The sequence below is a fragment of the Calonectris borealis genome, chromosome 2 (genome assembly GCF_964195595.1).
Source record: "Calonectris borealis chromosome 2, bCalBor7.hap1.2, whole genome shotgun sequence".
In the NCBI taxonomy this organism is placed as follows: domain Eukaryota; kingdom Metazoa; phylum Chordata; class Aves; order Procellariiformes; family Procellariidae; genus Calonectris; species Calonectris borealis.
The window spans coordinates 75,060,351-75,084,402 of NC_134313.1; the positions used below are offsets into that span (position 1 = coordinate 75,060,351).

At 40.1% G+C, this 24,052-nt stretch overlaps 1 protein-coding gene across 3 annotated transcripts in view; it reads right to left on the bottom strand.

Annotated features, from left to right (window-relative positions):
• FHOD3 (formin homology 2 domain containing 3) overlaps nucleotides 1–24,052 on the bottom strand; it is a 407,490-nt gene that overhangs the window by 118,031 nt on the left and 265,407 nt on the right. For all 3 annotated transcript variants that reach the window (XM_075142372.1, XM_075142371.1, XM_075142373.1), the window contains exons 7-9: nucleotides 13,436–13,547; nucleotides 7,089–7,183; nucleotides 331–474 (exon numbers count right to left, since the gene is read on the bottom strand). In XM_075142372.1, coding sequence (XP_074998473.1) covers nucleotides 331–474; nucleotides 7,089–7,183; nucleotides 13,436–13,547 — 351 coding nt within the window. The remainder of the gene's footprint in view (nucleotides 1–330; nucleotides 475–7,088; nucleotides 7,184–13,435; nucleotides 13,548–24,052) is intronic.

Here is a 24,052-nt window from a genome sequence, read left to right on the forward strand (position 1 = left end):
CAGAAGGAACTTCTACTTACTTCAGGATGTGTAACTAGCAGACTGAGAAAGTTTTAATTGCAGGCAGAACTGTCTCTAAGGAGACTAGTAAATGTGCTGGTTTGCCTTGGAGTATGCCCCAGCTTTAGTATGAAATGCATTTGCATTAAACGCAGCTATGTACTGCAGCAAGTCACATATACAAATGCGTATAATACTTCTAGCAACCAGATGTTTTTCTTTTAAAATAAAATAGATAACCAAATTTCACCTAGGTTACATTCCCCCCTCCTCTTGGCTTTGAAGTTTGCACAAGCTGTAAGATGCATAAAACAGGGCATGTTATGTTACCTCATAAATGTTAAATTGCTCAACTAAGTCCAAGTCTGTTCCTTTCTTGTTCAAGTGTCTCTGTGAAATAGCTTCAATGCCTAGCTCTTCCAGACAGTCCACCACGTCGTAGAAAGAGTCTTGATCTGGCAACCCCGACAGCGTCTAAGAATCAAAGGAAAAACATTTAAATCTGTTTGTTTTGAAAAGAATTAAACAAAGGTTTTTAAAAGCGGGTGGCAAGTGGTGCTATGTATGATTTCAATAAAGTAAAACCCATGATGTGGGATTAGAGACACTGCTAGAAAATAAAAAAGTGGCACAGCTTTTAACAAACAACTCTGTGCACTGTGTAGAAAAATGAATAATTGGCAAAACAAATCAATGTTGTTATTTCATACAAAAAAGTATGGAAAATGTGGGTCTTTAAAATACACAGTTGGATTCTTCCTGGTTTCATTGAAGTACAGATTTAAAGAACAGAGAATATTAAAGCATCAAACACAGGGATAAAAGCAAAGACAGAGAAAAAAATGGTTTAGCTAAAAACAGTGAAGCTGATTTCCTACTGATTCCTGTGAGTTTGGCCTTAAGAAGAAAAAGTCCAATGCACAGCTGTGTGATGTCAGGACAGCAGGAAATATCCTGCACCATGTGCCTACTGTCCTCCACACCTGCAGCAGAGGTCATCCTCCCAATGCACAAATTGTTTTATATCACAGAGATACTGCCTCCTTTCCTCCCTTCCTCCCTTTCAACTTGAAAAGTCTTATTAAAGGTACACTGACTCCTTAACTCCTATAGAATGTTAAAAGAGTTACTCATTCCTGATTATGGGGTAAGTTGTTACCAGTGACACTGGAGAGGAGCTTTTGCACACAAGAAAATAAAGGCGGCCAATAATAACAGCTATTGAAAATGAACTGTTTGAGTTCAGAGCTTTCTATGGCACCTGCTCTATGTTTAAGAGACACACTTTTCTTACCATAGTCATCTCCCATTTTTCTGGTGAATTCAGAAAACTGAGAAAAGGAAGGTTGTCTTCTGCGGTATACCATGTATACCGTAGTATGCCATTGCAGTGTATGTAGCAAGAGGGATTGAATCAAGCCACTCACAGCTTTACTGCAGTGATGCCTGGGAAGAGGACATGGGCACTGGACAACTTTGTTCAGAGCACAAATGAGCTTCATCCACCAGAATCCTGCAGACATTTACAAAGACAACAGAAAACACTACTGTTCTGGTTTGCCATTGATTTCTACTCAGCTTGTGCTGATTTTTTACTGCTCTTTATGCATGATGCAGAAAAATGAGTCTAATTCTGCTCAAGTTGAGCAGAAATTATGGAACATAGTGTGCAACCTACTTGCAGAGCAACATATACTTCATCACAATAATTAGTCTATACAGAGCCGCTTCTGCAAAATACGGGAGAGTGCACACTGGAAGCAACACAGTTATTCTGGATTAGCTCACCAGAGATGCTTATTCTCAAGTAGTTACCCCTCTCCTATTTAATTAGCTAAGTAACTTATCTATACTCCCAGTAGATGAAAGAAAGAGCAAGAGATAGAGACAGAACACGCGAAAACCAGGCCGTCTCCAGCAAGAGTTTCATCTTCTCATGCCTGGGATCGGACGAAGTGTGCTCTGAGAATACTCGTTTTCTGGAGCCCGGCTTTTCCAAAGTGGCTCTGAGCAGCAGAGTGCAGAAAAGAGCAGCCACTCTGGGCTGCCTCCCCATACTAAGAAGCTCTACACTCAGAAAAATTGGTCTGGATTACGAGAATAGTAACAGACAGCTGACATAGTAACAGACAGCTGACATAGCCTGCCCTGTTAAAGCACCTCCTTCCTGTGAAATGAGGCACTGGAAAATGTGCATCACCGAGCTACTTTTTAATTTAATTTTTTTTTTAAAACTAAACATGACACAGCAACATCTTCTTCTTCAGTCATTACAGGACTATTATCTGATGTCTGGTGAGGTCCACCACAACAGGGATGCTTAGCATAAACACTAATGAAGCGTTAGGGTTATATGTTCAGGCTCTAATGAAGAATTTGTCTCTGTCCAGGACAGTATTTAAGCCTGTTTAAAACTCACTGAAGACCATGGAACTAAATTTTCCTGAACAATGCTGAAAATATATACCATGTGCATTTTGTTCTTTCCTAAACTGACACCCAGCATTGAGTAGGAATCTGAGGATTCAGCAGATGAAGCTATCACACTGTAAAGTCAATGTAGCTTTAACATGGATATGGAAATACTATAATAAAAATGATGTCTATCAGGCTTGGTCTTACTTGTGAAAGAAGTAGACAGCAGCTATGATGACCTGAGTGTCTTCAGGCACAGTAAGATGTGATGTCTTACGTGCAAAAGGGTGGATCATCTGCACAGATCTTCTGAACGTTTACTTCTTAAAATGTCAGGAAATGGTCTTAATGTTGATACACAGATCACCTGCCTTCAAGTATAGCTTTTTTAAAATCTGAGGTCAGGCAGGCTGTAGACAAGGAAAACAGCAGCATAAGGTAGTATTTACTGGCAACCCTGCTTTTGTCAGCAGCCTTTTATTGGTTAATATAATTTTAAATCATGCAGCAGTGGAAAACCAATTTTCACTGCATGCTAGTGGCCAGAACTTGGAAACTGAACTCCCCAGTATAGAAATCAGATATTTTTCCTTTGCACGGTTTGTCATTAAACTCACAGATCCATTTTTGGACCCTAATGCATATCAAATTCAATTTCTAACACTATAAAAAGGGATGTAAAAGGGCACCCACTGGTGTCACAACAAGGTCAGTTCAATCTAGCTCAGAAGAAAGATTTTTGCAGTAACTATCACAAGGGACGTGAAGTGCTTGCATAAATGACTGATTAATTCTGGGTTGTGATATTAGAAAACAAGAGTGGGCCCGCATTCTCCTGGTGGCTTTATAAAGGAAACAAAAGCCGCAACCAGCAGAGCAAAGGTCATAAATTGGGCAGGTCCTTCCAAGGTCCTTGCTCCTTCCCGAGTACCTGGTTAAGTTCAAAATGATACTCTCATATCAAAATATACATACAAGTCCCAAATATTTCCTTCTGCTCTGAAGAGTGAACCTTACAAAATGAAAACCTGTCTAGAGAATTAAAATTTAGCCACTTGGAGAAGCGTGTTTAAACGATACTCTATGGTTTGCTTGCCGAATTTTGTCACCTTACCGCTAGCCTAGACCAAAACTGGGATTTGAAATCTGAAACTCTTCAGAACTCAGGTGTACAAAGGAAGCATGAATATGAATGTCAAGACTCATTCTTATGACTCTATCCAGTTTTGGTTTGAGGAAACATCCCTGAATTAAAATTTTTGTGTTTGTTGTGTGATTTTCCAAGCTACTTTCCCAAGCCCTTGCTGGAAAGCCTGTGCAGCTTTGAGTTCTTCCCTCTCAAGCAGCTGCTTTTGGAACGGTGAATTAAATTAAAACCAAAACCCCATCCCGAGAGTTTTGAGCTTGATATATCTTCCTAACAACATTTTTACCAAAGCCTAAACAATATGTTTTATTTACTACTAACTGTAACGGTCCCAGTGGAAAGAAAGGCAAGAAAACTAATGAAGTTGTATTGGGGGTTAAAAAAAAAAAAAGTGTTTTATGGAAGCGTAACAGCCAAACGTTTTCCTAGATGATAAAACCTATTAGACAACATACTCAACTGGTATTAGCACAATATTCTTATCACTACATATTCTCAGTTACGTTTCTGAACAAAACCTGACATAAATCAGTGCTAGGCTATGCCTGGCTTCAGACTGAAAGGCTCTCTTTATTTGCAGTTTTTAAAATGTGCAGCCCTGGATGATACTAGCCAGTAAAACTATGGTGCCTTTTGTCATTTACAAAACAATCACAGTATGAAGCAGTGGTGCAGAGAGGATACAGACAACAGAAAGTCCATTTGGTGTGCCACGCTTTACATGCAAGTCCAAGTAACATGAGAGTACTGCTCTGGTTACTAAACATCCAACAGACTGGGCTTCACTGCAGGGCCCAGGCACTAGATAGAGAGACATTAGCTAAATCTTACATGCTACAGAGAAAAGCACTACATGGTAAATAAACACGCTTAAGGGCATTAGCCAAGTTTTCAATTGCTTTAGGATAGGGAGAAGCATCTCTCATGTATGTATTTTCCCAGGAATAACAGCTTCTTCTAAAACATCTGGTGTGGCCAACGTCAGACATAGGACGCAAAAGGATCGTTGTTTCAGTGTGGCAGTTGCGATGTTCTTAAGACAGGTCACCGAAAAACAACATGCCAGCTGCTGTTTTAACAGCACGCTGGCCTGAAACAGCACTTCTTCAACTACAGCTGATGGACCACTTGTGGGTGGTACTCTAAGCTCCCACTAGTAACCACTGGCCTGGAAGCTGGTGCTTAAATTCCAGTCTTATTTTGGACCTGCTAAAAACCATTCAGTGCTTAATCTGACTATACCAAAATGTATTAATTTTTATATACCTCAATTATTTTATCTACCTTTTTTTTTTTTTTTAAATGTATTGTATGATATGAGAGAACAAGCAATATTAAATACAGGTAAGAAGAAAATCAACAATAATCTTACAACTCAAAGCTTCCAGTGTAATCTCAATAATGAAGAGGTTTTATAGCAATTACATATCAAGTGAATTGAACGTAACAGAATTTTCTTTCCACATTTGATGAGTGGGTTTTTTTTCAAATAAAGGAAACACGAAGGCTTTAATCTATCTGGACCTCAGTAATAAAAATGAAGAAAGCAGAGATTAGAATAAGATCTAACAGATCATAGGAACTAACCAAAGGAAGATAACAAAGGTTACACTGGAACTATACAAAACTGGAAGTATCTGAATTGGGATCAATCTCATTTAAGAGATTCATTAATGCCTAAATGCCCCCAAATTAAGAGAGGGTTAATGAAATGTTAGGTTAAGTAAATTGGTTAAGCATCAACAAAAGAGAGGGAGAAGATAAAAGGATTGGAACAATTCTTATGTCTGCGCAGATGTGTTTTCTGCTCTTGAGCAGGAAGGAAAACAGTCTGTAAATGTATACATGGAGAAAGAAAAAGGAGTAGAAGTATGCTTCCTTAAGACAAATCCCTCATGAGGACTCTGCCTGCACTGAAAACTTTGACATTTCCTTGCTTAGAGAAGTCGAAACCATCTGAGCCTTCTTTGAGTTCTCTGCGGGGTCAAAAAATTACAACTGTGACATGCTGCTTGCTGTTTTCTCTATAATCATGAAAAAAATCCCATTAAAAACATCATAAAGCCAGATCATAATTATAAGTATGGCATTTTGGGATTCCTCTCTCCTTGATCTTCATAACTGCCTTGCTCCTTTGACTGCGAGATGCTTTTTTTTTTGTGTGTGTGTTCTTAAGAACTACCTCCTCCTAAAAATAGCTTTAAATGTAGTGAAAAACTCAGACTAAAGGAATCAACTACAGGATAATACAAGAGTTAACATAGAACAAAATTTTTGAAGAAGTCAAACACCAGGTAGATCACAACTGCACAAATGATGAAGAAAGAGGAATCGGTACGTGAAACAACGAGGTGTAAAACCCAGACGTCAAAAACAAGTCGCCTCGGCTTTAATAGCAACTACAGACAGAAGCATATAAAGCTGGTGATGCCTTTCAGAAAGAGTACATCAGTGAGATAAGGTGGTCTTTTAAAGTCAAGAAGATCCTTACTACCATGTAAGCAGGAGCAAGGACGGCTCTAAGTATAAGTACAGTAACATCAGTGATGTCACCAGAAGAAGTTAGTCCCTCTGAGGCATCTTTGCTGGACAGTATCTGCCATTAAGAAATTATTTTATCAGAAAACTACCAAAGCAACTCAATGGCCCCAGCCATGTAGCCATGAGCACAATAAGCTGGCAGCTTGATTTATGACCTCCACCAACAAACTCAGGATCTTTAAATTAATATAATGAATAATAATAATAATAATATTCCATAATACTCTGGCCTATTAAGTATAATCATAAAACACAAGGTTATTTTGATTTGCTAGTAGTATGTTGATCTTCTGTGCTCTTTAAAAAATCCATTTTTAATTTTAGTCACCCTAAGATTTGTTTAGGACTAGACGCTAACTTTTAAGGAATTTACACTAATAAATTTCTAACTTTTAGGGCTTTTCACTTTCTCCCTCCACATAGTACAAGTGAGCACTTTGGAAAACATTTGATTTTACTGCAAAACTACTACTTGTAATACAGGACACCAGAAAATATAAAGAAAGGAGAAAAAATGTAAGCTCATTTTTTTAAGTAGAAACACTCTTGCACTCAGACCTGTTAAATGCATCATATTTGGTCTGCAGTAAAAAAAAATTTAAGCGATCTGAACTAGAAAATTGTGCACAATGCAAGCCTTTGTGAGCATGTGATCCTTTCATCAGCACTTGCTTTCTTTCTCCCCTTGGATAATGTGTTGAGTTAGTTTGTGGCATTCTGTTTTGCACCGCGTTGTCAGCATTGGGAGAGGAGCCATGTCATAACATGTTTCCGCACAGCATCCAGCAAAATAGCGATTCTGCTCTGAGCTGCTGCCTTTGGGTGACTGCAACACAAGTAACAAGAGTGTACTGATTGATTACAGCTTGTCCTGCAACTTCTCCAGGACAGGTCTCCTTTGTCGTATATTCTCAACAGGGAAGATCATTATACAATTGAAAATACTAACATTATCTCCACCAGTTATGCCAAAAAGTAAACAAACCTTGTTAACCAAGGTCATTGCGTAAACCAGTAGTTCGGTGTCAACCCCATCCTTCTCCTCCAGGATCTCCATGATGTTGGACCACGGCTTGGCTCCTAGAGGAAAAGCACAAACCATTGGTGACAGTGATCAAAACGGAAAGCTATAGCATCGACTTTTATCCAAGAAGCAGCACAAGGTGGAATGATGTGGCCAGATGGAAGATCAAGCGGAAAGACACTTATCTCCAGCTTCCTCTACAGTCTCCTCTGCTTCACAGAGAGTGAAGTTAATACAGTCAGTGAAAGCTGTGGTGCATCCTAATGCAAGGATCTAAAATATGCCAGATGGGCTTTCCCCAGAGGTACCAATTTCTCTCCCTTGGTGATGAAGGAAGTTTTGTTAGCCCAGTTTGATTCACAGTGAACTTCTAAAATCAGGCGGGAAGAATTTTACCCTACCTATCATAGGTTCATATAGGCTTAGATAAATCTTCAACAAAAATCTGTATGCTACTCTCTCAGTGCATTTGATGCTTACATTCCTAGTGATGTTACTGAGTTACGCTGCATTAAGGTAAGTCCTGCTAACAAAACAGTGCAGCAGAGAAACATAGTTTTCTCAAATTACAGGCCGTGTGTCTTGGATGAAGGAAATGATCAATGAGGGGAAAAGATTTTTGCTGTGGTTCTTACTCAAATTATTTTAATAAGAATCCCCTCCACAGAACTTTCAGATACATTTCTCTCATTTTTCCACTAAGTAAGGTCTAAATTTGTGCTTCTAGTTATGACGTATTTGCTTGACTTGCATGTTGATCTGCATTTGCATGATTATCTGATGCCAAAACCCAAGTGGCTTAGTGAGTTATTGTGCCAAAAACGTCAGACAGGCAATGCCAGCCATTCTCAAGACAACCTCTTGTGTGGAAGCTACCTTGTCAAACCATCATATATTTCATTTGGCTAAAAGGCAGATGGTTGCATTTACTAAAGAAAAAAACCACATAACTATTTTATCTAGGAAACTGGCGTAAATAACGAAAGACCATGATTCAGTGTTTTGTTTGGAGTAAAGTTAAAGGTGAGGAGGACAAAGCAGAAAGCTAACCCCTAACTTAGAGATACTCAATTCAACTACACCAGCATAACTGCAAGAGTCTTTGAATTTCAGAGGGAAAAATGCAGAGTATTCCAACAGCCCACATCCCCTAAACACTATAGGGATGACGATAGTTTGAGTATAATCAGGCAGTAAAATGCAGATGTTTCATCACCACAACCTGTTGTTGACTGATCAGTGACCCCGATTACCACTCTGCATTACTCTTACAGTGATAACGGCCCTTGTTTATTCATGCTGATATTATATATATATCCTGCTACACAGACATCAAATCTCTGCTAACCAAGGATCTCCATTTTCAAGGCGATGGCAGTGCACTGTGTGGAAAACCCTGTCTATTAATGAACACGCAGACGACCATATTTTTCCTGTTTTCTTTTCCCTTCTCTTTGAGACATTCTCTGATCTTTACTACTGAATAATAAATCAGAGCTTCCTTATCTTGAGCAAAATCAAAGAAGGGGGGCGATTCACTCTCAACTCTCCAAATGTATTTATGTGCATTACTAATTAAATACTAATTGAAATACAGGGCTGTAATGAAAATACACTAGACACCTCGTTACCAGATTCTCTATATTACCAGACATTTTGTGCAGTACATGTTCAAAAGACATGTGGAACAAATTCACTCGGCTCACAAATGATATATGATCAGCAGGAATGATATCCTCACTACAAAAATGTCTTCCTGTGGTTTCCAGTGAAAAATAAAAATGGAAGAAAATAAGAAAGAGAACAAAATGGGGAAACCATGCAAGTCTGACTTATAAAAATGCCATTTGGAAAAAATCTAGTTGATAACGACATAAAAAATTAATTATTTAATCCATACTGCATTATTCAGCAAGAGTCCTTCTAGGGAAACATGCCTTTACTTTGCAGGCAGGTTTTATTCTTAATGGAACAATCCTGTTTTGTTTTTTAAAGACAGCATCCTGGTGTTTGATTTTTTTTGCCTGAATGTCTTGATACTTCTGCATTATCATAAAAGAATATTTTCAGGATTACCTGGCTGTTTTCCTGCAAGAATAATATGTAATTTTCTTCTACCCGTGCTGCTTCTCTGTTTCAGAATACAAATTTTAAAAATTGTTAATCAGGCACACTTACTAGTAAGGCAGCCTTGTAACAGCTCATCCATAAGGTGCTGCTATTAAACTTAGGCAATTTCCAAAATGTAGCCTTAAATTTGAAATTCTTCATCTATTCCCTAACTAATATCAAGAGGAGGCAGTACTATCAATGGCTTTGATAGAGCTACTCAATCTGTACCAGATTAAACCTTTCTTTTCAAATGCTATTTTCCTCATTATGGTCTCAAGCTGAGCAGCCAAGGAGTGAACACGGAAATAGCCCACCTGGGGACAAGGCAGTTCTGGTGTGGAAGTTGCACCATGAACTTACTGCATTACTATACTTGGGTTAATATTCTCTGCTAATATATAATGAGAGCCTATAGTTTCCAACCTATGATCTGGACAGCATGGGATACGGGCAGATCTAGAGCGGGTGTCCACTCTCATCCACTCTCATGCCCTGAGCTTGAATTTCCTAATGTGTTGTTCCTGGAAAGTCACTACTTAAAGACGAGACCACAGGCTGCAGTCTACATTTTCAAGGCAATATTTTTTTAATGATAGGATGATAGTGAAAAAACTCCTTCTCTTTTCAAGCTGCATAGAAAAACTTTGTGAAAGATACGTTGGAAAATCATATACTAAAAAAATTGATGACTTTTCTAAACTCATTGGCTGCTGCAGTAAAACAATGATGCTCATACAAGAGATATGAAAAACATGATGTATATTTTCCCTTTTCCTTTAAAAGGCTATTTGTATTGTGGAGAACATTAAAAGCTCTCCATTTATAGATGAAGAGGAACCTTTGAGGTAACTATTACGCAGAGCTAAAATCTATTTCCATTTACTGTGTAATGGTCAGAATATAACAAATCCTGAAAAAACTAAACTCAAATCTAGGTTTGCACATGTACAATGCACATGTATTTCTAGTAAAAAATGTAAGTCCATTTAATATCTGTATATTACAGAGTTTATTTTTAAAAATAGTAAGTGTAATCACTTACACTTGCCAATTCTCAAAAAGGTTTACTTTCCAGCCTTTACAGTCCTGTCTCCTCCACCCGATCATGATGTAGAAGAATGGTGATGTAAAACAATGATGACATAAAAGAATGATGACGTAGTATCCCAGCAATTCTTCTGGGAGCAGACCGAGATGTTCCCATACGGTTATGAACTCCATGCAGGACTCACGGCAAAATTGATGGGAATGATGAAACAAGCTCACTGAAGTAAAACAGCAGAGGTCGAGTTTTGTGTGTGTTCTCCTGCCTTCTAACGGGTGAAACAAGAACTGCTCGACTGCCTTTCACAGGCTTCTCACTGGTAACAGCTCATTATCTTCGCTACTCCGACAATCCTGATGCTACTACAGCACTCTAAGTAGCCACGCATGGAGCATAAACACGCGGAGAACTATGGGGTTGCAATAATTAAGCCTGTATTAAATTAATACAGTCTATTGAATAATGTTGCCCGTTGTTTTAAGTCTCAGCCTTTTCTCAGTTTCCCCTTTAAATGTTTTTACATATGAACTCAGAAAAAAAAAAATAATTTAATCCCTTACACAAAATCTTGACATCACAACTACACAGGACATGCACATTATGTATAAACCATGGAAAGCCTTGCATCAGGCCAGAACCGTATGTGAGGACTGCAACCAACTTACAGAGTGCTTGTCTCTAGCTGCCATAGGATGGAAAGATACTAATACTTTTGGAAAGACCTCAACATTTTGTATTCCTGGCTATTTAAGTATGTGTGAACATACAGCCTTCCATCATACCTACAATATGGGCGTTAATTTACTGGATATCTAACTATGTGTGAAATGGCAGGAAAGGTGGAGACACTGATCATGTGGGCCATTTACAAATAACGTAACAAGAAGTCAGAATTCACAAACAGTATGTGACACTGTCCAGGTCAGCCGCAGAGCTTTAATCTCTGACCTAAAAAACGCTCGTGATAAAGCAGCCCCAGACAGCAGAGTGCAATGCCAGCTCTGCTTTCCAGAGCCCGCACAGTCCCGGTATGCTTAAACTGAAAAGAGATCAAATTCTTCTGGGGCTCTGAAACAAGAGAGGGCGGGGGAAGGGGGATCTAGATGGAAGTATAACTAGAAGCTACTTCCTATATGATGAGGGCCATGCAGTCATTCACTTACGGTCTGCTTGTATCTGAGAGTAAAGCCGGCATTTCCGTGGATCTCTGTACTTCAGTTTGCATATGGAATTATTCTTGCATAGAAACCACAGATGGGATCGCTTTGAAACCAGGCTGAGTTATTATGGGGTTCTTTATGTTAATCACGTGTGGTACACATGTTGAGGAATTATGTCATATCTCATCACCTTGTATGTACATGAAACATTGGACTTTTTTCAAAGCAGTGCTAAACTTAATTATATACCTGCAAGATTTATGACAACATTTCAAGAAAAGGCACATCGCTTTTTCTTCCTCTGTATTTCTGTTCCATTAAATCAGGCAATAAAGACAGGTACTCCTCAGTTATAAGCCACTAGTTTCGAAATATAAATTAAAACATAGCACATCCGCAGCCAAAAGTGAAGGGCTGTTACACTGATGACCTAAAAAAGGAACTAAGTCTAAAACAAGGAAAAAAAAAATCTCTTTTGTAGCTAAGCATAACTGCTTAATAATAAAAAAAAAAACCAAAAGAAAGGAAGGAAAACTGGGTATTTGGGGCTAAGTTATTTGCAAGAGTTCATGAGACAATCTGCCAACCCACAGGTATGAGAATTCCCATAAACCCTCTCCTCATGCTCCTAACAAGTATCCATCTAACTATACGGATCACCTTTTTTTCACATGTTTTCTGTTGTTACTGAAGTTGTTTTATTACTTTGGGGCATATAAATGTTTGCCTGAGGCTGTTTTACAGATACAGAAGGGAATACACACCGCACGGTAGTGTGTTTAAGGTTCTCCTTTCTCTCTCTTTTTTTCTTTAATGAGGTTTACTAGCATGTGAACAGATGGCAATTTGAACATATTGAGAATACCAGTGACTACAGATAGCTGAGGAAATACTAAGGATGACTGTATAAATAAATCATAGCGCTCACAATTACATGAATATTGTAATTACATTTCTGCTTATGGCATTGTAAGGTTTATTGGTTTTAATTCAAAACAGAAAGCCAACCTGAAGAGTCCACCATTCAAAGTGTTACACTGGTTTTGAATTGCCCCTCTCTGCTCCTCTGCCATAAGAGACAATTTGGGTTTTTTGGGGGTCTTTTCAACACACTCATGCTGATAGCTGAAAGCAAAACCTGGCTACTTTCTCCTCTTTCTGGCACCACCTTTCTCCCCATCCCCCAACTTTTTTTGTTTCACTTTTACCATATCAAGTCGCTCAAACAAGTTCAGCATGGAGGCAGTTGCTCCACAGAGGGGATCTTGCTTTCAACCTCCATGTGTTTGAGACCACAACAATGGCTCTCCCAACCTCAAAAACTCTCCTTGAGGCAAAGGAATGTTTTGCATCAAGAGAGAATGCCCCGGGAGCTTAGCAATGGCTTTGCGGGAAGAACAAGAAAGAACCATTTTTGTTCTATTTATTTGTAAAAAATACAGTATACATATTCAAGTATTTTTCATGAGCCTGAAGGGTAACAGATTTCATGGTATAATATCTGCTCAAGGGCTTTATTTTAATGTAACAACAGATGGTTTTAGTTTTACTATAAAGCCTGTACTATTACTGACCTCGTCTTCCTCTTCAAAGGGATTACACTGATTAGATATCATTTTCTCTTCTAAATCAGACTGCTGCTTCTCAGAAGGAAGTGGAAAGACGGCCTGGGCCGAGGAGCCTCCAAGGTCAGAAGATGCAATTGGGCTCACTTTGCGCGTGGGTGCAGGGAAGGGGCAGTGACTGCAGTGCACAGGGAGGCAGCTGGGTTCCTTGGCTTTTCACTCTTCACTTTCCCACTATAATTCATTCCTCAAAACAATCTTAAATTGCATGAATACTTAAAATACGCTTGTAACGAAGAAATGAAGGGTATGTCGCACAAAGCAGGCATCACGACAGCAACCCTAGAACCACTGAAATCAATGATGCAATGCCACCCTGATCTCAGTGGTGCTGGGATTTTGCACCCCCCAAGTAAGGCTACTCACCTCTCTTTTCATCAACAGTAGATACCGCCAGGATTAAAAGCGGTGCATTGGATTCGGTATACTCCACAAACACCAGCAGCAGCTTCAGCGCTGTCTTTACCACCAGGCGGAACTGGAATGAAAGAGTGCGACTTGTCATTCAGCAAACCACAACATTTCCAGATGTGCTACATGACACTGGGCAAGACGCAAGCGCAGCAATTCAGATCTGGTGGTAACACAGGAACGGAAGAGATTAAGATGTGCCAGGAACGAAAAAATGAAAGGTAGCCAGTTGGCTGAAAATGTCATTCACTGGACAGTGCTCTCCTAGGGAAGTTTTAATAGTCAATGAATCCAAACGAAAGCTTAACGCTGCCACACATAATAAAAGGTTGAACATCTCACCTATGCATGCACCTATGCATATCCCCAACATTGTTGTCCAAACCCTGATGTGCACAGAATCTACTGAGTTAAGAACGCATATATTCCTCTATTTCTTAACACAACATTTATTTCCCCCTTTCACTGTAAGCTTTTAATGCTGTCAAATTGCTGTATGATGGGATGATTTTCTCCTCATGCTTTTTTCTTTTCTTATAATGTCAATATTTAATGCTTAAATAATTAAATACATCGATATTCATTATTTACACAACTTGGGAGAAAGTGTGTTTAATCTCCAACTATCCACACTGTCACAAAATCCATAATTTTTCTGCCTCTAGGTTTTCAAACTCATTTTTGAACATCCCCAGGAGTGTGAATTCAGCAAAGACTCGACATCAATATAACAGACCTACTGGAAATCAATAGCCAAACTCTACCAGTTTCATCACAGTTCTCCCATTTCCAGAGAGGACTATTTGACTATTAGATAATTTTCTAAGTAAGAATTTTCAGGGACTTGCTTGGCATGATCAGGTATGTGAAAAAACAACTCTTTACTTAAGGGAATATTTGGAGTTTTTAATAAAATGAGATGTGAAAGACGATAACTTTTTAATAGGCAGGGCTCTACATACCCAGCTGAGAGGACTTTTACTAGGAGAATTGATTCTAGGTCAAATCTGTTATATCCTCAATCAATTTTAAATCATGGATTTAAAACCAAATAAAAGGTGATACACCGCTGGTCCCAGAAACACAATTTCCCATCTACTGCGATTAAATCAAGCTCCAGAAAAATAGGTATTTGTAAGTTTACTGTATTTTTTTGCTACCTTGTTCTGAAACAAATCTATCCAATAGTGTGTAAGATTTTTAATGAGACAGCTATATTAATGTCATAATTACTCTCTCCTTTGCCATTGATAGATTCTTAAATCTACTTTAGGATGTATTCATGTAGAGATAAGCCACGCTCCAGAAAATTCGTGTCTTTGTCTCATTCCATTAAGTTGGTAGGCACTCTGAAAAATAACCGCCTGGTCATTAAAATGTCTCACCCAGGGGGAAGGGAAAAAAAAAAATCATTATACTGTATTGCTAAACTGTTTCAGGTATATATATACACATAGTTTCTGTCAGTATTAGCTCATTCCCATTCCCTCATTTTTTTTCAAGTCCTCACAACACAATTCTCCTAAGAGGCAAAGAATCACTATTAATCATTTTATAGATGCACTCAAAGACAGCAACTGTGTCTATATTCAAAAGAAGAGTGCAAGGGCAACAAGCCTAGACTCAAGCTACTGCATTCACATCGCCACTCACAGACGTACTAGAGCTCACTTTAAGGTAATGAGCTAAAACGCAGATTGCAGCTTACTGCTATAAAAACTGAGTTTAGTGTGAACAGTGACCCAGGTATTTCCCTGGCTTCTTGGGTTTTACCCACTCATGCTGAACTGAGCTTAATGCACTGCAATGATACTACCTAGCAATGTAAAATCTGCTGTTGTTGAATCTAGACTCTTTCAGAATTGATGTATTATCGAATCAGTTATTTTTAGGGCTGACAGCCAGGAAATCCCAGTGACAAACCTGACCAGTTCCCTTAAGATGCCTGGTTAGCCTAATTTGCAGTTGTACTGCTGCAGTGATACTTCATAGATACATGGGGTAGTCAAATTAAAGGAAATTGAAACCCGATGACACACAGCATAATCGTTCCTTGGAAAGGCACTGCTGATACACCAACAAATCGCTTCCTCACAATTGCACTGGACATCTGTGCATTTGCCTGGCAGGCCAACACCACACTGTTTCTGCTCTGCAATGACATTTCCCTTAGCAAACAAGTTCAATCATTTAATAGACACATTGTAAGAATTTCCAACATGCTTCTACTTCTTTTGTAAAGATACTTCGTAAAACAGGAGTTACCAGATTACTGTAAACAATCCTAGCATTAACATACTTCCCAGATAACCACCTGTGTACTACCTACTAATCTGATCAGGATCCTTTCCCTAGAAAGGAAATCTTGGATATTACTTTTGACGATCCTTAAAACCTCAAGGCTTGGCCACATCGTGACAACGGGATGCATTTACACTTAAGTACTCAAAGGCAAAGTTCCCATACTTTTACATTTGACAGCAATCAGTGGGGGACACACCAGGCTTACGTCTATTTTTTGCAAATCTCTTTTTCTTCCAGAAAGTAAGGAGGACCTCCTGCAATGCCTTTGCTCTAACTGTTGCCTGCTGGCCATGGCAGCTGCAGTAATACGGAGCTAGTGCCCGCGCACCTTGCAACTGCCACGCTGCAAACCTTGTAAAGCCTCAGGGCAGCCCGCTGCAGTTGCACCAGACCAAGGCTCAAGCTGGCTGATTATTCAGGTACTGACTGCAGGTGTCAACCTCCTGTGCTTAACAAGCTAACAGATGACAGCATAAGGAATAAATACCATCCAGAAGCAGTCCTGGAGAAAAGGAGTGATTAGAAAAGCTGTGTTTTGCTTGCCATTTAGCTAGTAGTTGGACCCTGTAAGTTCGGTTCCTCAACCTGCAAATTTTCAGGGCTTATCCAACTCCTCACAAAATAATCAATCAGCTACTGAAGTGGCGGTGTCTGTAGGTGAAGGTGCATACCATGGCAGCTTTCTGCTGGTAGTCAGCACAGCCACTAGCTTTGAGAAAAACTGCATTTAAAACACACTGTTTCTTGCTCAGTAGAAAATGGCATTTGAGACCCCTGCGGGCACTTTTAAGCCTACATGCTGCTTTGGACACCTTGGGCAAGTACAAAACCAAAATACTGCAGTCCTAGACCAAGCTGCACAATGCCTACACTGGGGACTCACTAGCTACCTGTGACCCACACAAACTATGCACACATCCTACAATGGGGTTTTTTAATACTGCTTTAATAGTGCTTCTTGACAGAAGCAGGCAATCATTGAGCAGCCGCACTGCCCCTTGGAAACTGAAGTCTTCAACCAGCCAAAGACCCTCCAAGACATCTGATAGCCTGTCACTCCCAGACACAAGGACGGTCCAGAGCCTGACGTGCTCACAGTAAAATCAACTCTAATTATCCACCATGGCACCAAGAAGTCTCTGAAAGGTCTGTTCCAGGGATACTTGCTGCCAAGACCCATGTGAAGCATGGTGTATTTTCTTAACGTGGCTTCCAGTGTGATGACTGAAGGTGCACAAGACCATGGGACCCAATAAGATCCATCCGCAGGTCCTGAAGGAACTGGCAGATGAAGTTGCTAAGCCACTATCCATCGTATTTGAGAAGTCATGGCAGTCCGGTGAAGTTCCCACTAACTGGAAAAGGGGAAACATAACCCCATTTTTAAAAAGGGAAAAAAGGAAGACCCGGGGAACTACAGGCCAGTCAGTCTCACCTCTGTGCCTGGGAAGATCATGGAACAGATCCTCCTGGAAGCTATGCTAAGGCACATGGAGGACAGGGAGGTGATTCGAGACAGCCAGCATGGCTTCACCAAGGGCAGGTCCTGCCTGACCAACCTAGTGGCCTTCTATGATGGAGTGACTTCATCAGTGGACATGGGAAGGGCTACCAATGTCGTCTATCTGGACCTCTGTAAGGCCTCTGACACAGTCCCCCACAGCATCCTTCTCTCTAAAGTGGAGAGGTATGGATTTGATGGGTGGACTGTCTGGTGGGTGAGGAATTGGTTGGATGTACGCATCCAGAGGGTAGTGGTCAACGGCTCAATGTCCAGATGGAGATCGGTGATGAGTGGTGTCCCGTAGGGGTCCGTATTGGGACCGGTACTGATTAATATTTTCATCAATGACACAGGCAGTGGGATCGAGTGCACCCTCAGCAAGTTTGCAGACGACACCAAGCTGAGTGGTGCGGTCGACACGCCTGAGGGACGGGATGCCATCCAGAGGGACCTGGACAAGCTCGAGAAGTGGGCCCGTGTGAACCTCGTGAGGTTCAACAAGGCCAAGAGCAAGGTCCTGCACCTGGGTCGGGGCAACCCCCGGTATCAGTACAGGCTGGGGGAGGAAGGGATTGAGAGCAGCCCTGCCGAGAAGGACTGGGGGGCACTGGTGGATGAAAAGCTGGACATGAGCCGACAATGTGTGCTCGCAGCCCAGAAGGCCAACTGTATCCTGGGCTGCATCAAAAGCAGCGTGGCCAGCAGGTCGAGGGAGGGGATTCTGCCCCTCTACTCTGCTCTGGTGAGAGCCCACCTGGAGTGCTGCGTCCAGCTCTGGAGCCCTCAGCACAAGACAGACATGGACCTCTTGGAGCGGGTCCAGAGGAGGGCCGCAAAAATGACTGGGGGGATGGAACGCCTCTCCTATGAAGAAAAGCTGAGAGAGTTGGGGTTGTTCAGCCTGGAGAAGAGAAGGCTTCACAGAGATCTTGTTGCGGCCTTTCAGTATTTAAAGAGGGCTTATAAGAAAGATGGGGACAAACATTTTAGCAGGGCCTGTTGCGACAGGACAAGGGGTAACGGTTTTAAACTAAAAGAGGGTAGATTTAGACTAGATATAAGGAAGACATTTTTTACAATGAGGGTGGTGAAACACTGGCAGGGGTTGCCCAGAGAGGTGGTAGATGCCCCACCCCTGGAAACATTCAAGGTCAGGTTGGACAGGGCTCTGAGCAACCTGATCTAGTTGAAGATGTCCCTGTCCATGGCAGGGAGATTGGACTAGATGACCTTAAAGGCCCCTTCGAACCCAAACTATTCTATGATTCTATGACCTACCTGTTAAATGATCCCTTCATGACCTCCTGTGGGCCTGACCTGCCTGACCTGCAGCTCATGCATGCTGCTGATGGCACATTAAGTTGTGGGTATTGCAACGGGAAAGGTTTCAACGACGATCAAGAATGACTGTTTCACAACTTTCAAAATACCAGAGCTATTCAGAAGGTTTTCATTTGTGATTAACTATGATGATTATCAAAGTGGAAGATCCTCATATCTTTGTTAGTGAATTATAAAATGTGTTTGCAGGGCATGTCTTTTCAATTATTTAAATAGTAGACAGCTACATTGCAAATAAAAAAACCTGTAAAACTCAAAACTGGGAGATTGCTTAACAGGAAAAAAGAGCGTCATCGAAATTCATCGTCTTTCTTGCTTCCCTTTGTGAAGCCACGGGAGTTTCTGCCAGTCACTGGTATCATTTTGTTTCACATGATGTACCCAGATGGCACAGCAATGGGAGCAATGGAAACAAGTTTCATATTTCATTCACGAGTAGGTGAATCACTATTCATTTGAATCACTGTTAAAAACTTCATGAAGGCTTTTAAGGCTGTTTCTGGGATTTACTGGGCTTTCGTTCAGTAGCGAAGATGGACACAACTGCTTTCTGAATCTGTTTCAACAGAGATGCAGCTCTATTAAAATCCACAGGGCAATCACACTATTAGTTCAAACAGGACTAGATGTCGTAAGAGCAATAAAAGAGGTAGAAATATGCTTGTGCTAGAAAAACAAAGCCCTGGTACATGACTTTGCAAACATAGGTTGTTGTGGTTAATTCCCAATTTCCACCCTAGATATTACTGCTTAGTTAAAAAAGATGGCTCACTGAGGCAATATACACACCCACTAGCTCAGTAAAGTGATGTTTTAGCAGTTCTGAGATTAAATCAGGATTCTTGAATTTCATAGCATTGAAGTATCAGAACTTTTATTAAGTTAGGAAAAAAAGTCATATTGTATTTTTGTATCACGTGCGAGCCAGTTTATAGAGAGGAAATGATGTTAGCATCTTCTGGCTAAAGATAAGTTGTAGCCAGCAATGTAAAAGGAAGAAAAATTATAAACCTTCTCCCTCTGACTCACTTTACGTTATACAGTGGAATTTGGCAGTCCCTTTCCTTTTTATCTCTTTATATTTAGACAATCGGAAATGTGTTACAGACCCAGCCAAACAGACCACACAACAGGCTGCAAAACTCATGTCTCATGGAAGGGCTTGTCCCAGTTGTTAATCACTTGCCAGGAAAGGCTTAAGCCTTTACAAGGAATGTTGTCGGAAAGTTCATTGACTTAGAGACCAAAGCAATAGTTGCAAAGTTCAGATTTAAAAATTTAGGACTTTTTTTTTTAAAAAAAAGGAAGAAAGTGAAACCAAAATTGACTAAAAAATTAATATTTCACTCAGGGCAATGTAGTTGCTTTGAATTTAAGCTATTCAAATTTAAAGGAGAAAACGGGCATTGAATTTTTAACTAAAGATTTACTACGGCCAAATCCTCTGAGGCCTAATCCAAGCGTGGACATGGCCTCGTAGGCCACAGACTCATCGTGTTGAGAGGACACAGCCAGGCACAGCTGCAGCTAAAGAAACGTGCAGTGCAACAAGTGTCCAACCCGCCGGTGAGAGATGCACAGAAAAGCTCTCTGGATGAATCTCATGAGATGGGAAAGATAAAATGGAAAAGAAAAAAAAAAAAGAGAAAGAAAAAGCTCTATAGCAGAGCAAAGATGAAAAAGATCTTCTAACATTTCCAAATTATAATTTGGGATTCAGCCAGAGTTTGGATCCAGTTCCTTGGTTTCCTGTCATATTTGTTGTTGCTAATAGGTCAAAAAGCTCTTTTAGCACTTGGTAAAACTACAGCTATATAAATACACACACACACACACACACACACTCTTCCACACATACAAAGAGACTAGTACATATATTAGAAGAATACTAGAAGAAACCCTTGTTTTCTCTATCTACTGTTTGCTACTAGCTTGCTATTTTACTTTTGGTTTACATGGTACTACAAGCCTCAGGGTTGTGCTTCAACTTCAGCATTACTGGATACAGGCAATGAGAGCTGTCTGTTCTGTGTGAAAGAAGGTTTGCCTCTATCGACTGCAAAACGCAATCTTATCTTACTAGTGCTCTGGCATAAGGTGTCTGTATTTTGTGGCAGATCCCAGAACTGTGCCAGTTTGTTCGCTTTCTCTCCCTGAAAGATAAAAATGCACCTGGAACACTTCTGCCCTTGGTCTTAGAGAAACATCTAATCTTGAAATCAGATTGAAATCAGAAATCTAATATTGAAAACAGATGATGAGGAGGAATGACAACTGGATAATCTTACGTTGCCATGCCTTTGCATAGCACAGCTTTGGTAGAAATTAAGGTATTTACAGCTCATAAACCAGGATGTGTACAAAGCAGGAGGCTGATCTTATTTCTCAGTCAGGTAGTCGGTGCCAGGTACATGTACGCATGACTCAGGAAAGCCCTTTGCCAAGGATGCGTATCTGTAGACAGTCTTTTAGAAACATAATTTACCTGACACATACAACATCCCAGTATTTTCTGATAAGTATTAATTTTCTCGAATCTCTGGAACAATGTCATTTTAGCATTTCACAAGCTGTTCACCCATATTTATGCAACAAGGATGTCTCCACTGCAGCCAGCATCTTACTGGGCCCTTCTCACATCTGCACAGCAGAAAACCAACTGGTGCTGATTTCAGCCAGCCAGCGCTGGGTGCACAAGCAGGGAGAGCCACCTCTGATACGATGGCTAAGGACCAGCTATCTCAGAAGTATCCAGATGTGCCTATACACAGGAAAGAACCATAATGGCTACAGCATGAGCGAATAGCTTTCTAAGTATGCTGTACAGTGTTTACGTAATCCAGACAAAAATATTTTAGAATAGGAGTGTGGGGGTGTCAAACAAGGAGAAAGACATTAGGGGGTAAAACATTTGGAAAACCCTATTACTAGGATTTGCAAATGCCTTACAGAACAAAGAAACAAACCAAGCCCTTTCTATTCTCTGACTCTCTTCTCCAAAACCGACATTTGAGGTCAATTACTTCATTCCAGAAGAGGTGACAACTCTATTTAGTAATCCAGTTCCTTTCTATTCATAGCTCCTGAATGCCAGAACGATCAGAAGAATGAAATCCTTCTGCGTCACCTGAGCCAAGTGTTTCTAGTCAGCTTAATTTTCCATCTAAACTTTAAAGCAGCCTTTTTTAAGGGGAATGATGAAAAATTTAAAAGCCTAAATAACCTACAGAACACCACAAACCTTCTCAAATGAGTGTAATCACCCTTCTCTGGAAGAGAGAAAGAGGTCATATGTGCTGGGGCTTAAAAACTGCTTTCGAGGCTGCAGTGAAGACATGTCAATTTCTCCACTTCGTTATCAGAGAGGCAACAACTGCCCAAGTCACAGGGTGTGCAGGGCATGGGGAGGTATCACAAAGCTGAGATGCATGGGAAGAGACAGTTAAATACAGGATGCATAAAGTATGTAAATACCCCATTCTAGGTACTGAATATTGTGTATACTCAGGCATTTTACTTCATTAGAGCTGTGACTATTAAATGATCTATGCATCTGTGGGCTGATATATCAGTAACACAAATAAGAATGTGCATGATGCCGTGTCTATTTTAAGCATTGGTTGGCATATATTAAAATAATGCTAGACCCCATTTTAACATTCAGCCATTTTCACTCAAATCTTCAGAGAGGGATGCTTAAATAAGGCAAATTCACTGTTATTAAGTGCTTTGAAGGCTCAGGGCTGAATGCGCGGACATTGCAGAAAGGTGAGTTAGGTTGAGATGAAAAATCCTTATGCTTAGATGCGAGAAGCTAAAAAATTATCAATTAAACAACAGCCTTTTAATTCTGAATGTTCCTTTAAGCTTTTCTCTCTGCAAAGCATGTAATGCTAGGGATGGCAGAAAAACGCATGCATTTACTATTCTTAAAACAAAATTTTTCAGAGCTTTGTAAACGTACTGGATAATGATTATAAGGTCTGTGCACTGTTACATATGTGGTGTGTATCTGTCATTTATCTGCGGTGAGATTTCTGACATGAAGAGAAAGAAGGCCATTAAAAAGAAATTAATCTGGCTTACCAACAAAACACAGGGATGAGCAAGTAGTGATTAGTGACTGGTCAACAGAAAAAAAAAAGGCTCGTGCCTGGAAATGATTATTTACATCATCAATCATGGTCCAGAAGTAGAAGGGAGAAAAATGAGAAAAATCTGTACACAGAAGCAGGCAATTCATACAACAAATCAAAACATATTATAGGCCAATGTGGCCCTCAGGTGAGTACAGGCAATTCTGATGGGAGCTTTAAAAGAATATATTGGGGATAGGTATTGGCCCTGTAGTAAGCCATTTGTAATGAGCTAATGATGTAGCTACATTTCTCATGCAGCAATCACCATGAAGTGCTGCAGATCCTGGAATGAGACGGGAGATGCTACAGGGTTTTTTGGATGTTCCCCTCTCCTCCTTTTTGAATACCAACAACGATCTCCCCATGAGGTGGGGAAGTGACCTTCTCATCCCATGAAACAGTCTAACACGACGTTTTTCTTTGTTTTACGACAGGATGAATGGAAGACCATTCACAGCTTCGAAGGACAAAACACAAAGTCAGAGAAGACTTTTCTCATTTTCCTCCCCTACAACCAGACCAATCCCCTCGGTTTCTCCTGTGAGAACTGTTCATTGTTTGAAAATTACATATAATTATTCATTATTCATAATTATTCCAGGACATGGACATTACAGGACATTAAAGGATCAAACTTCTTTAGTCTCAGGTGACTCTTGAGATGGTGTTATCACACCTTTTTCAAGGGCTCCAACCACAGAGCTATGAGGTATTCTCCACTTTTGAGTGTCCTTCTCTTTTGCTCTTTCAGAAATTGCTGAAACAGAAGGGTTTGGTTTCAATTAGATTTTTAGCTTTTTCCATTGCAAAACACAAAACAGAAATCTTTCACTGGAAATTTGCCATCAGCCTGTGTCCAGAACAGGAATTATGCTTCACTTGTAAAGATTTACACTAAGATTTTCTTTTCTTTCTCTCTTCAAATTGTGCAGTTTCATCATATTCAACCTGTTGATGCTTTTATTAACGCTTCCCAAACGCTTCTATCTTCTAGGACTCCAGCCAAATGAACACCATCAGTACATCTAGACCTGCCTTCTGTGTCTGGGTAAGGATTGTGATTATATTTTCTTAGATAAGGTATAAAACACTTAGCTTGAGAGAAACAACAGTAACGTGAGAAGCAATTTCTGCTAAAACTCATGCTAGCATGTAATGTACTATCAAACAGCTTTTGATAAAGAACAGACATTTTTATTCTCTTTTTTCTTCTACAAACATGCACCTCAAATTGTTTATATATAGCAAGGATTTTTGAGCATTTTCATGTTATGGATCATAGAG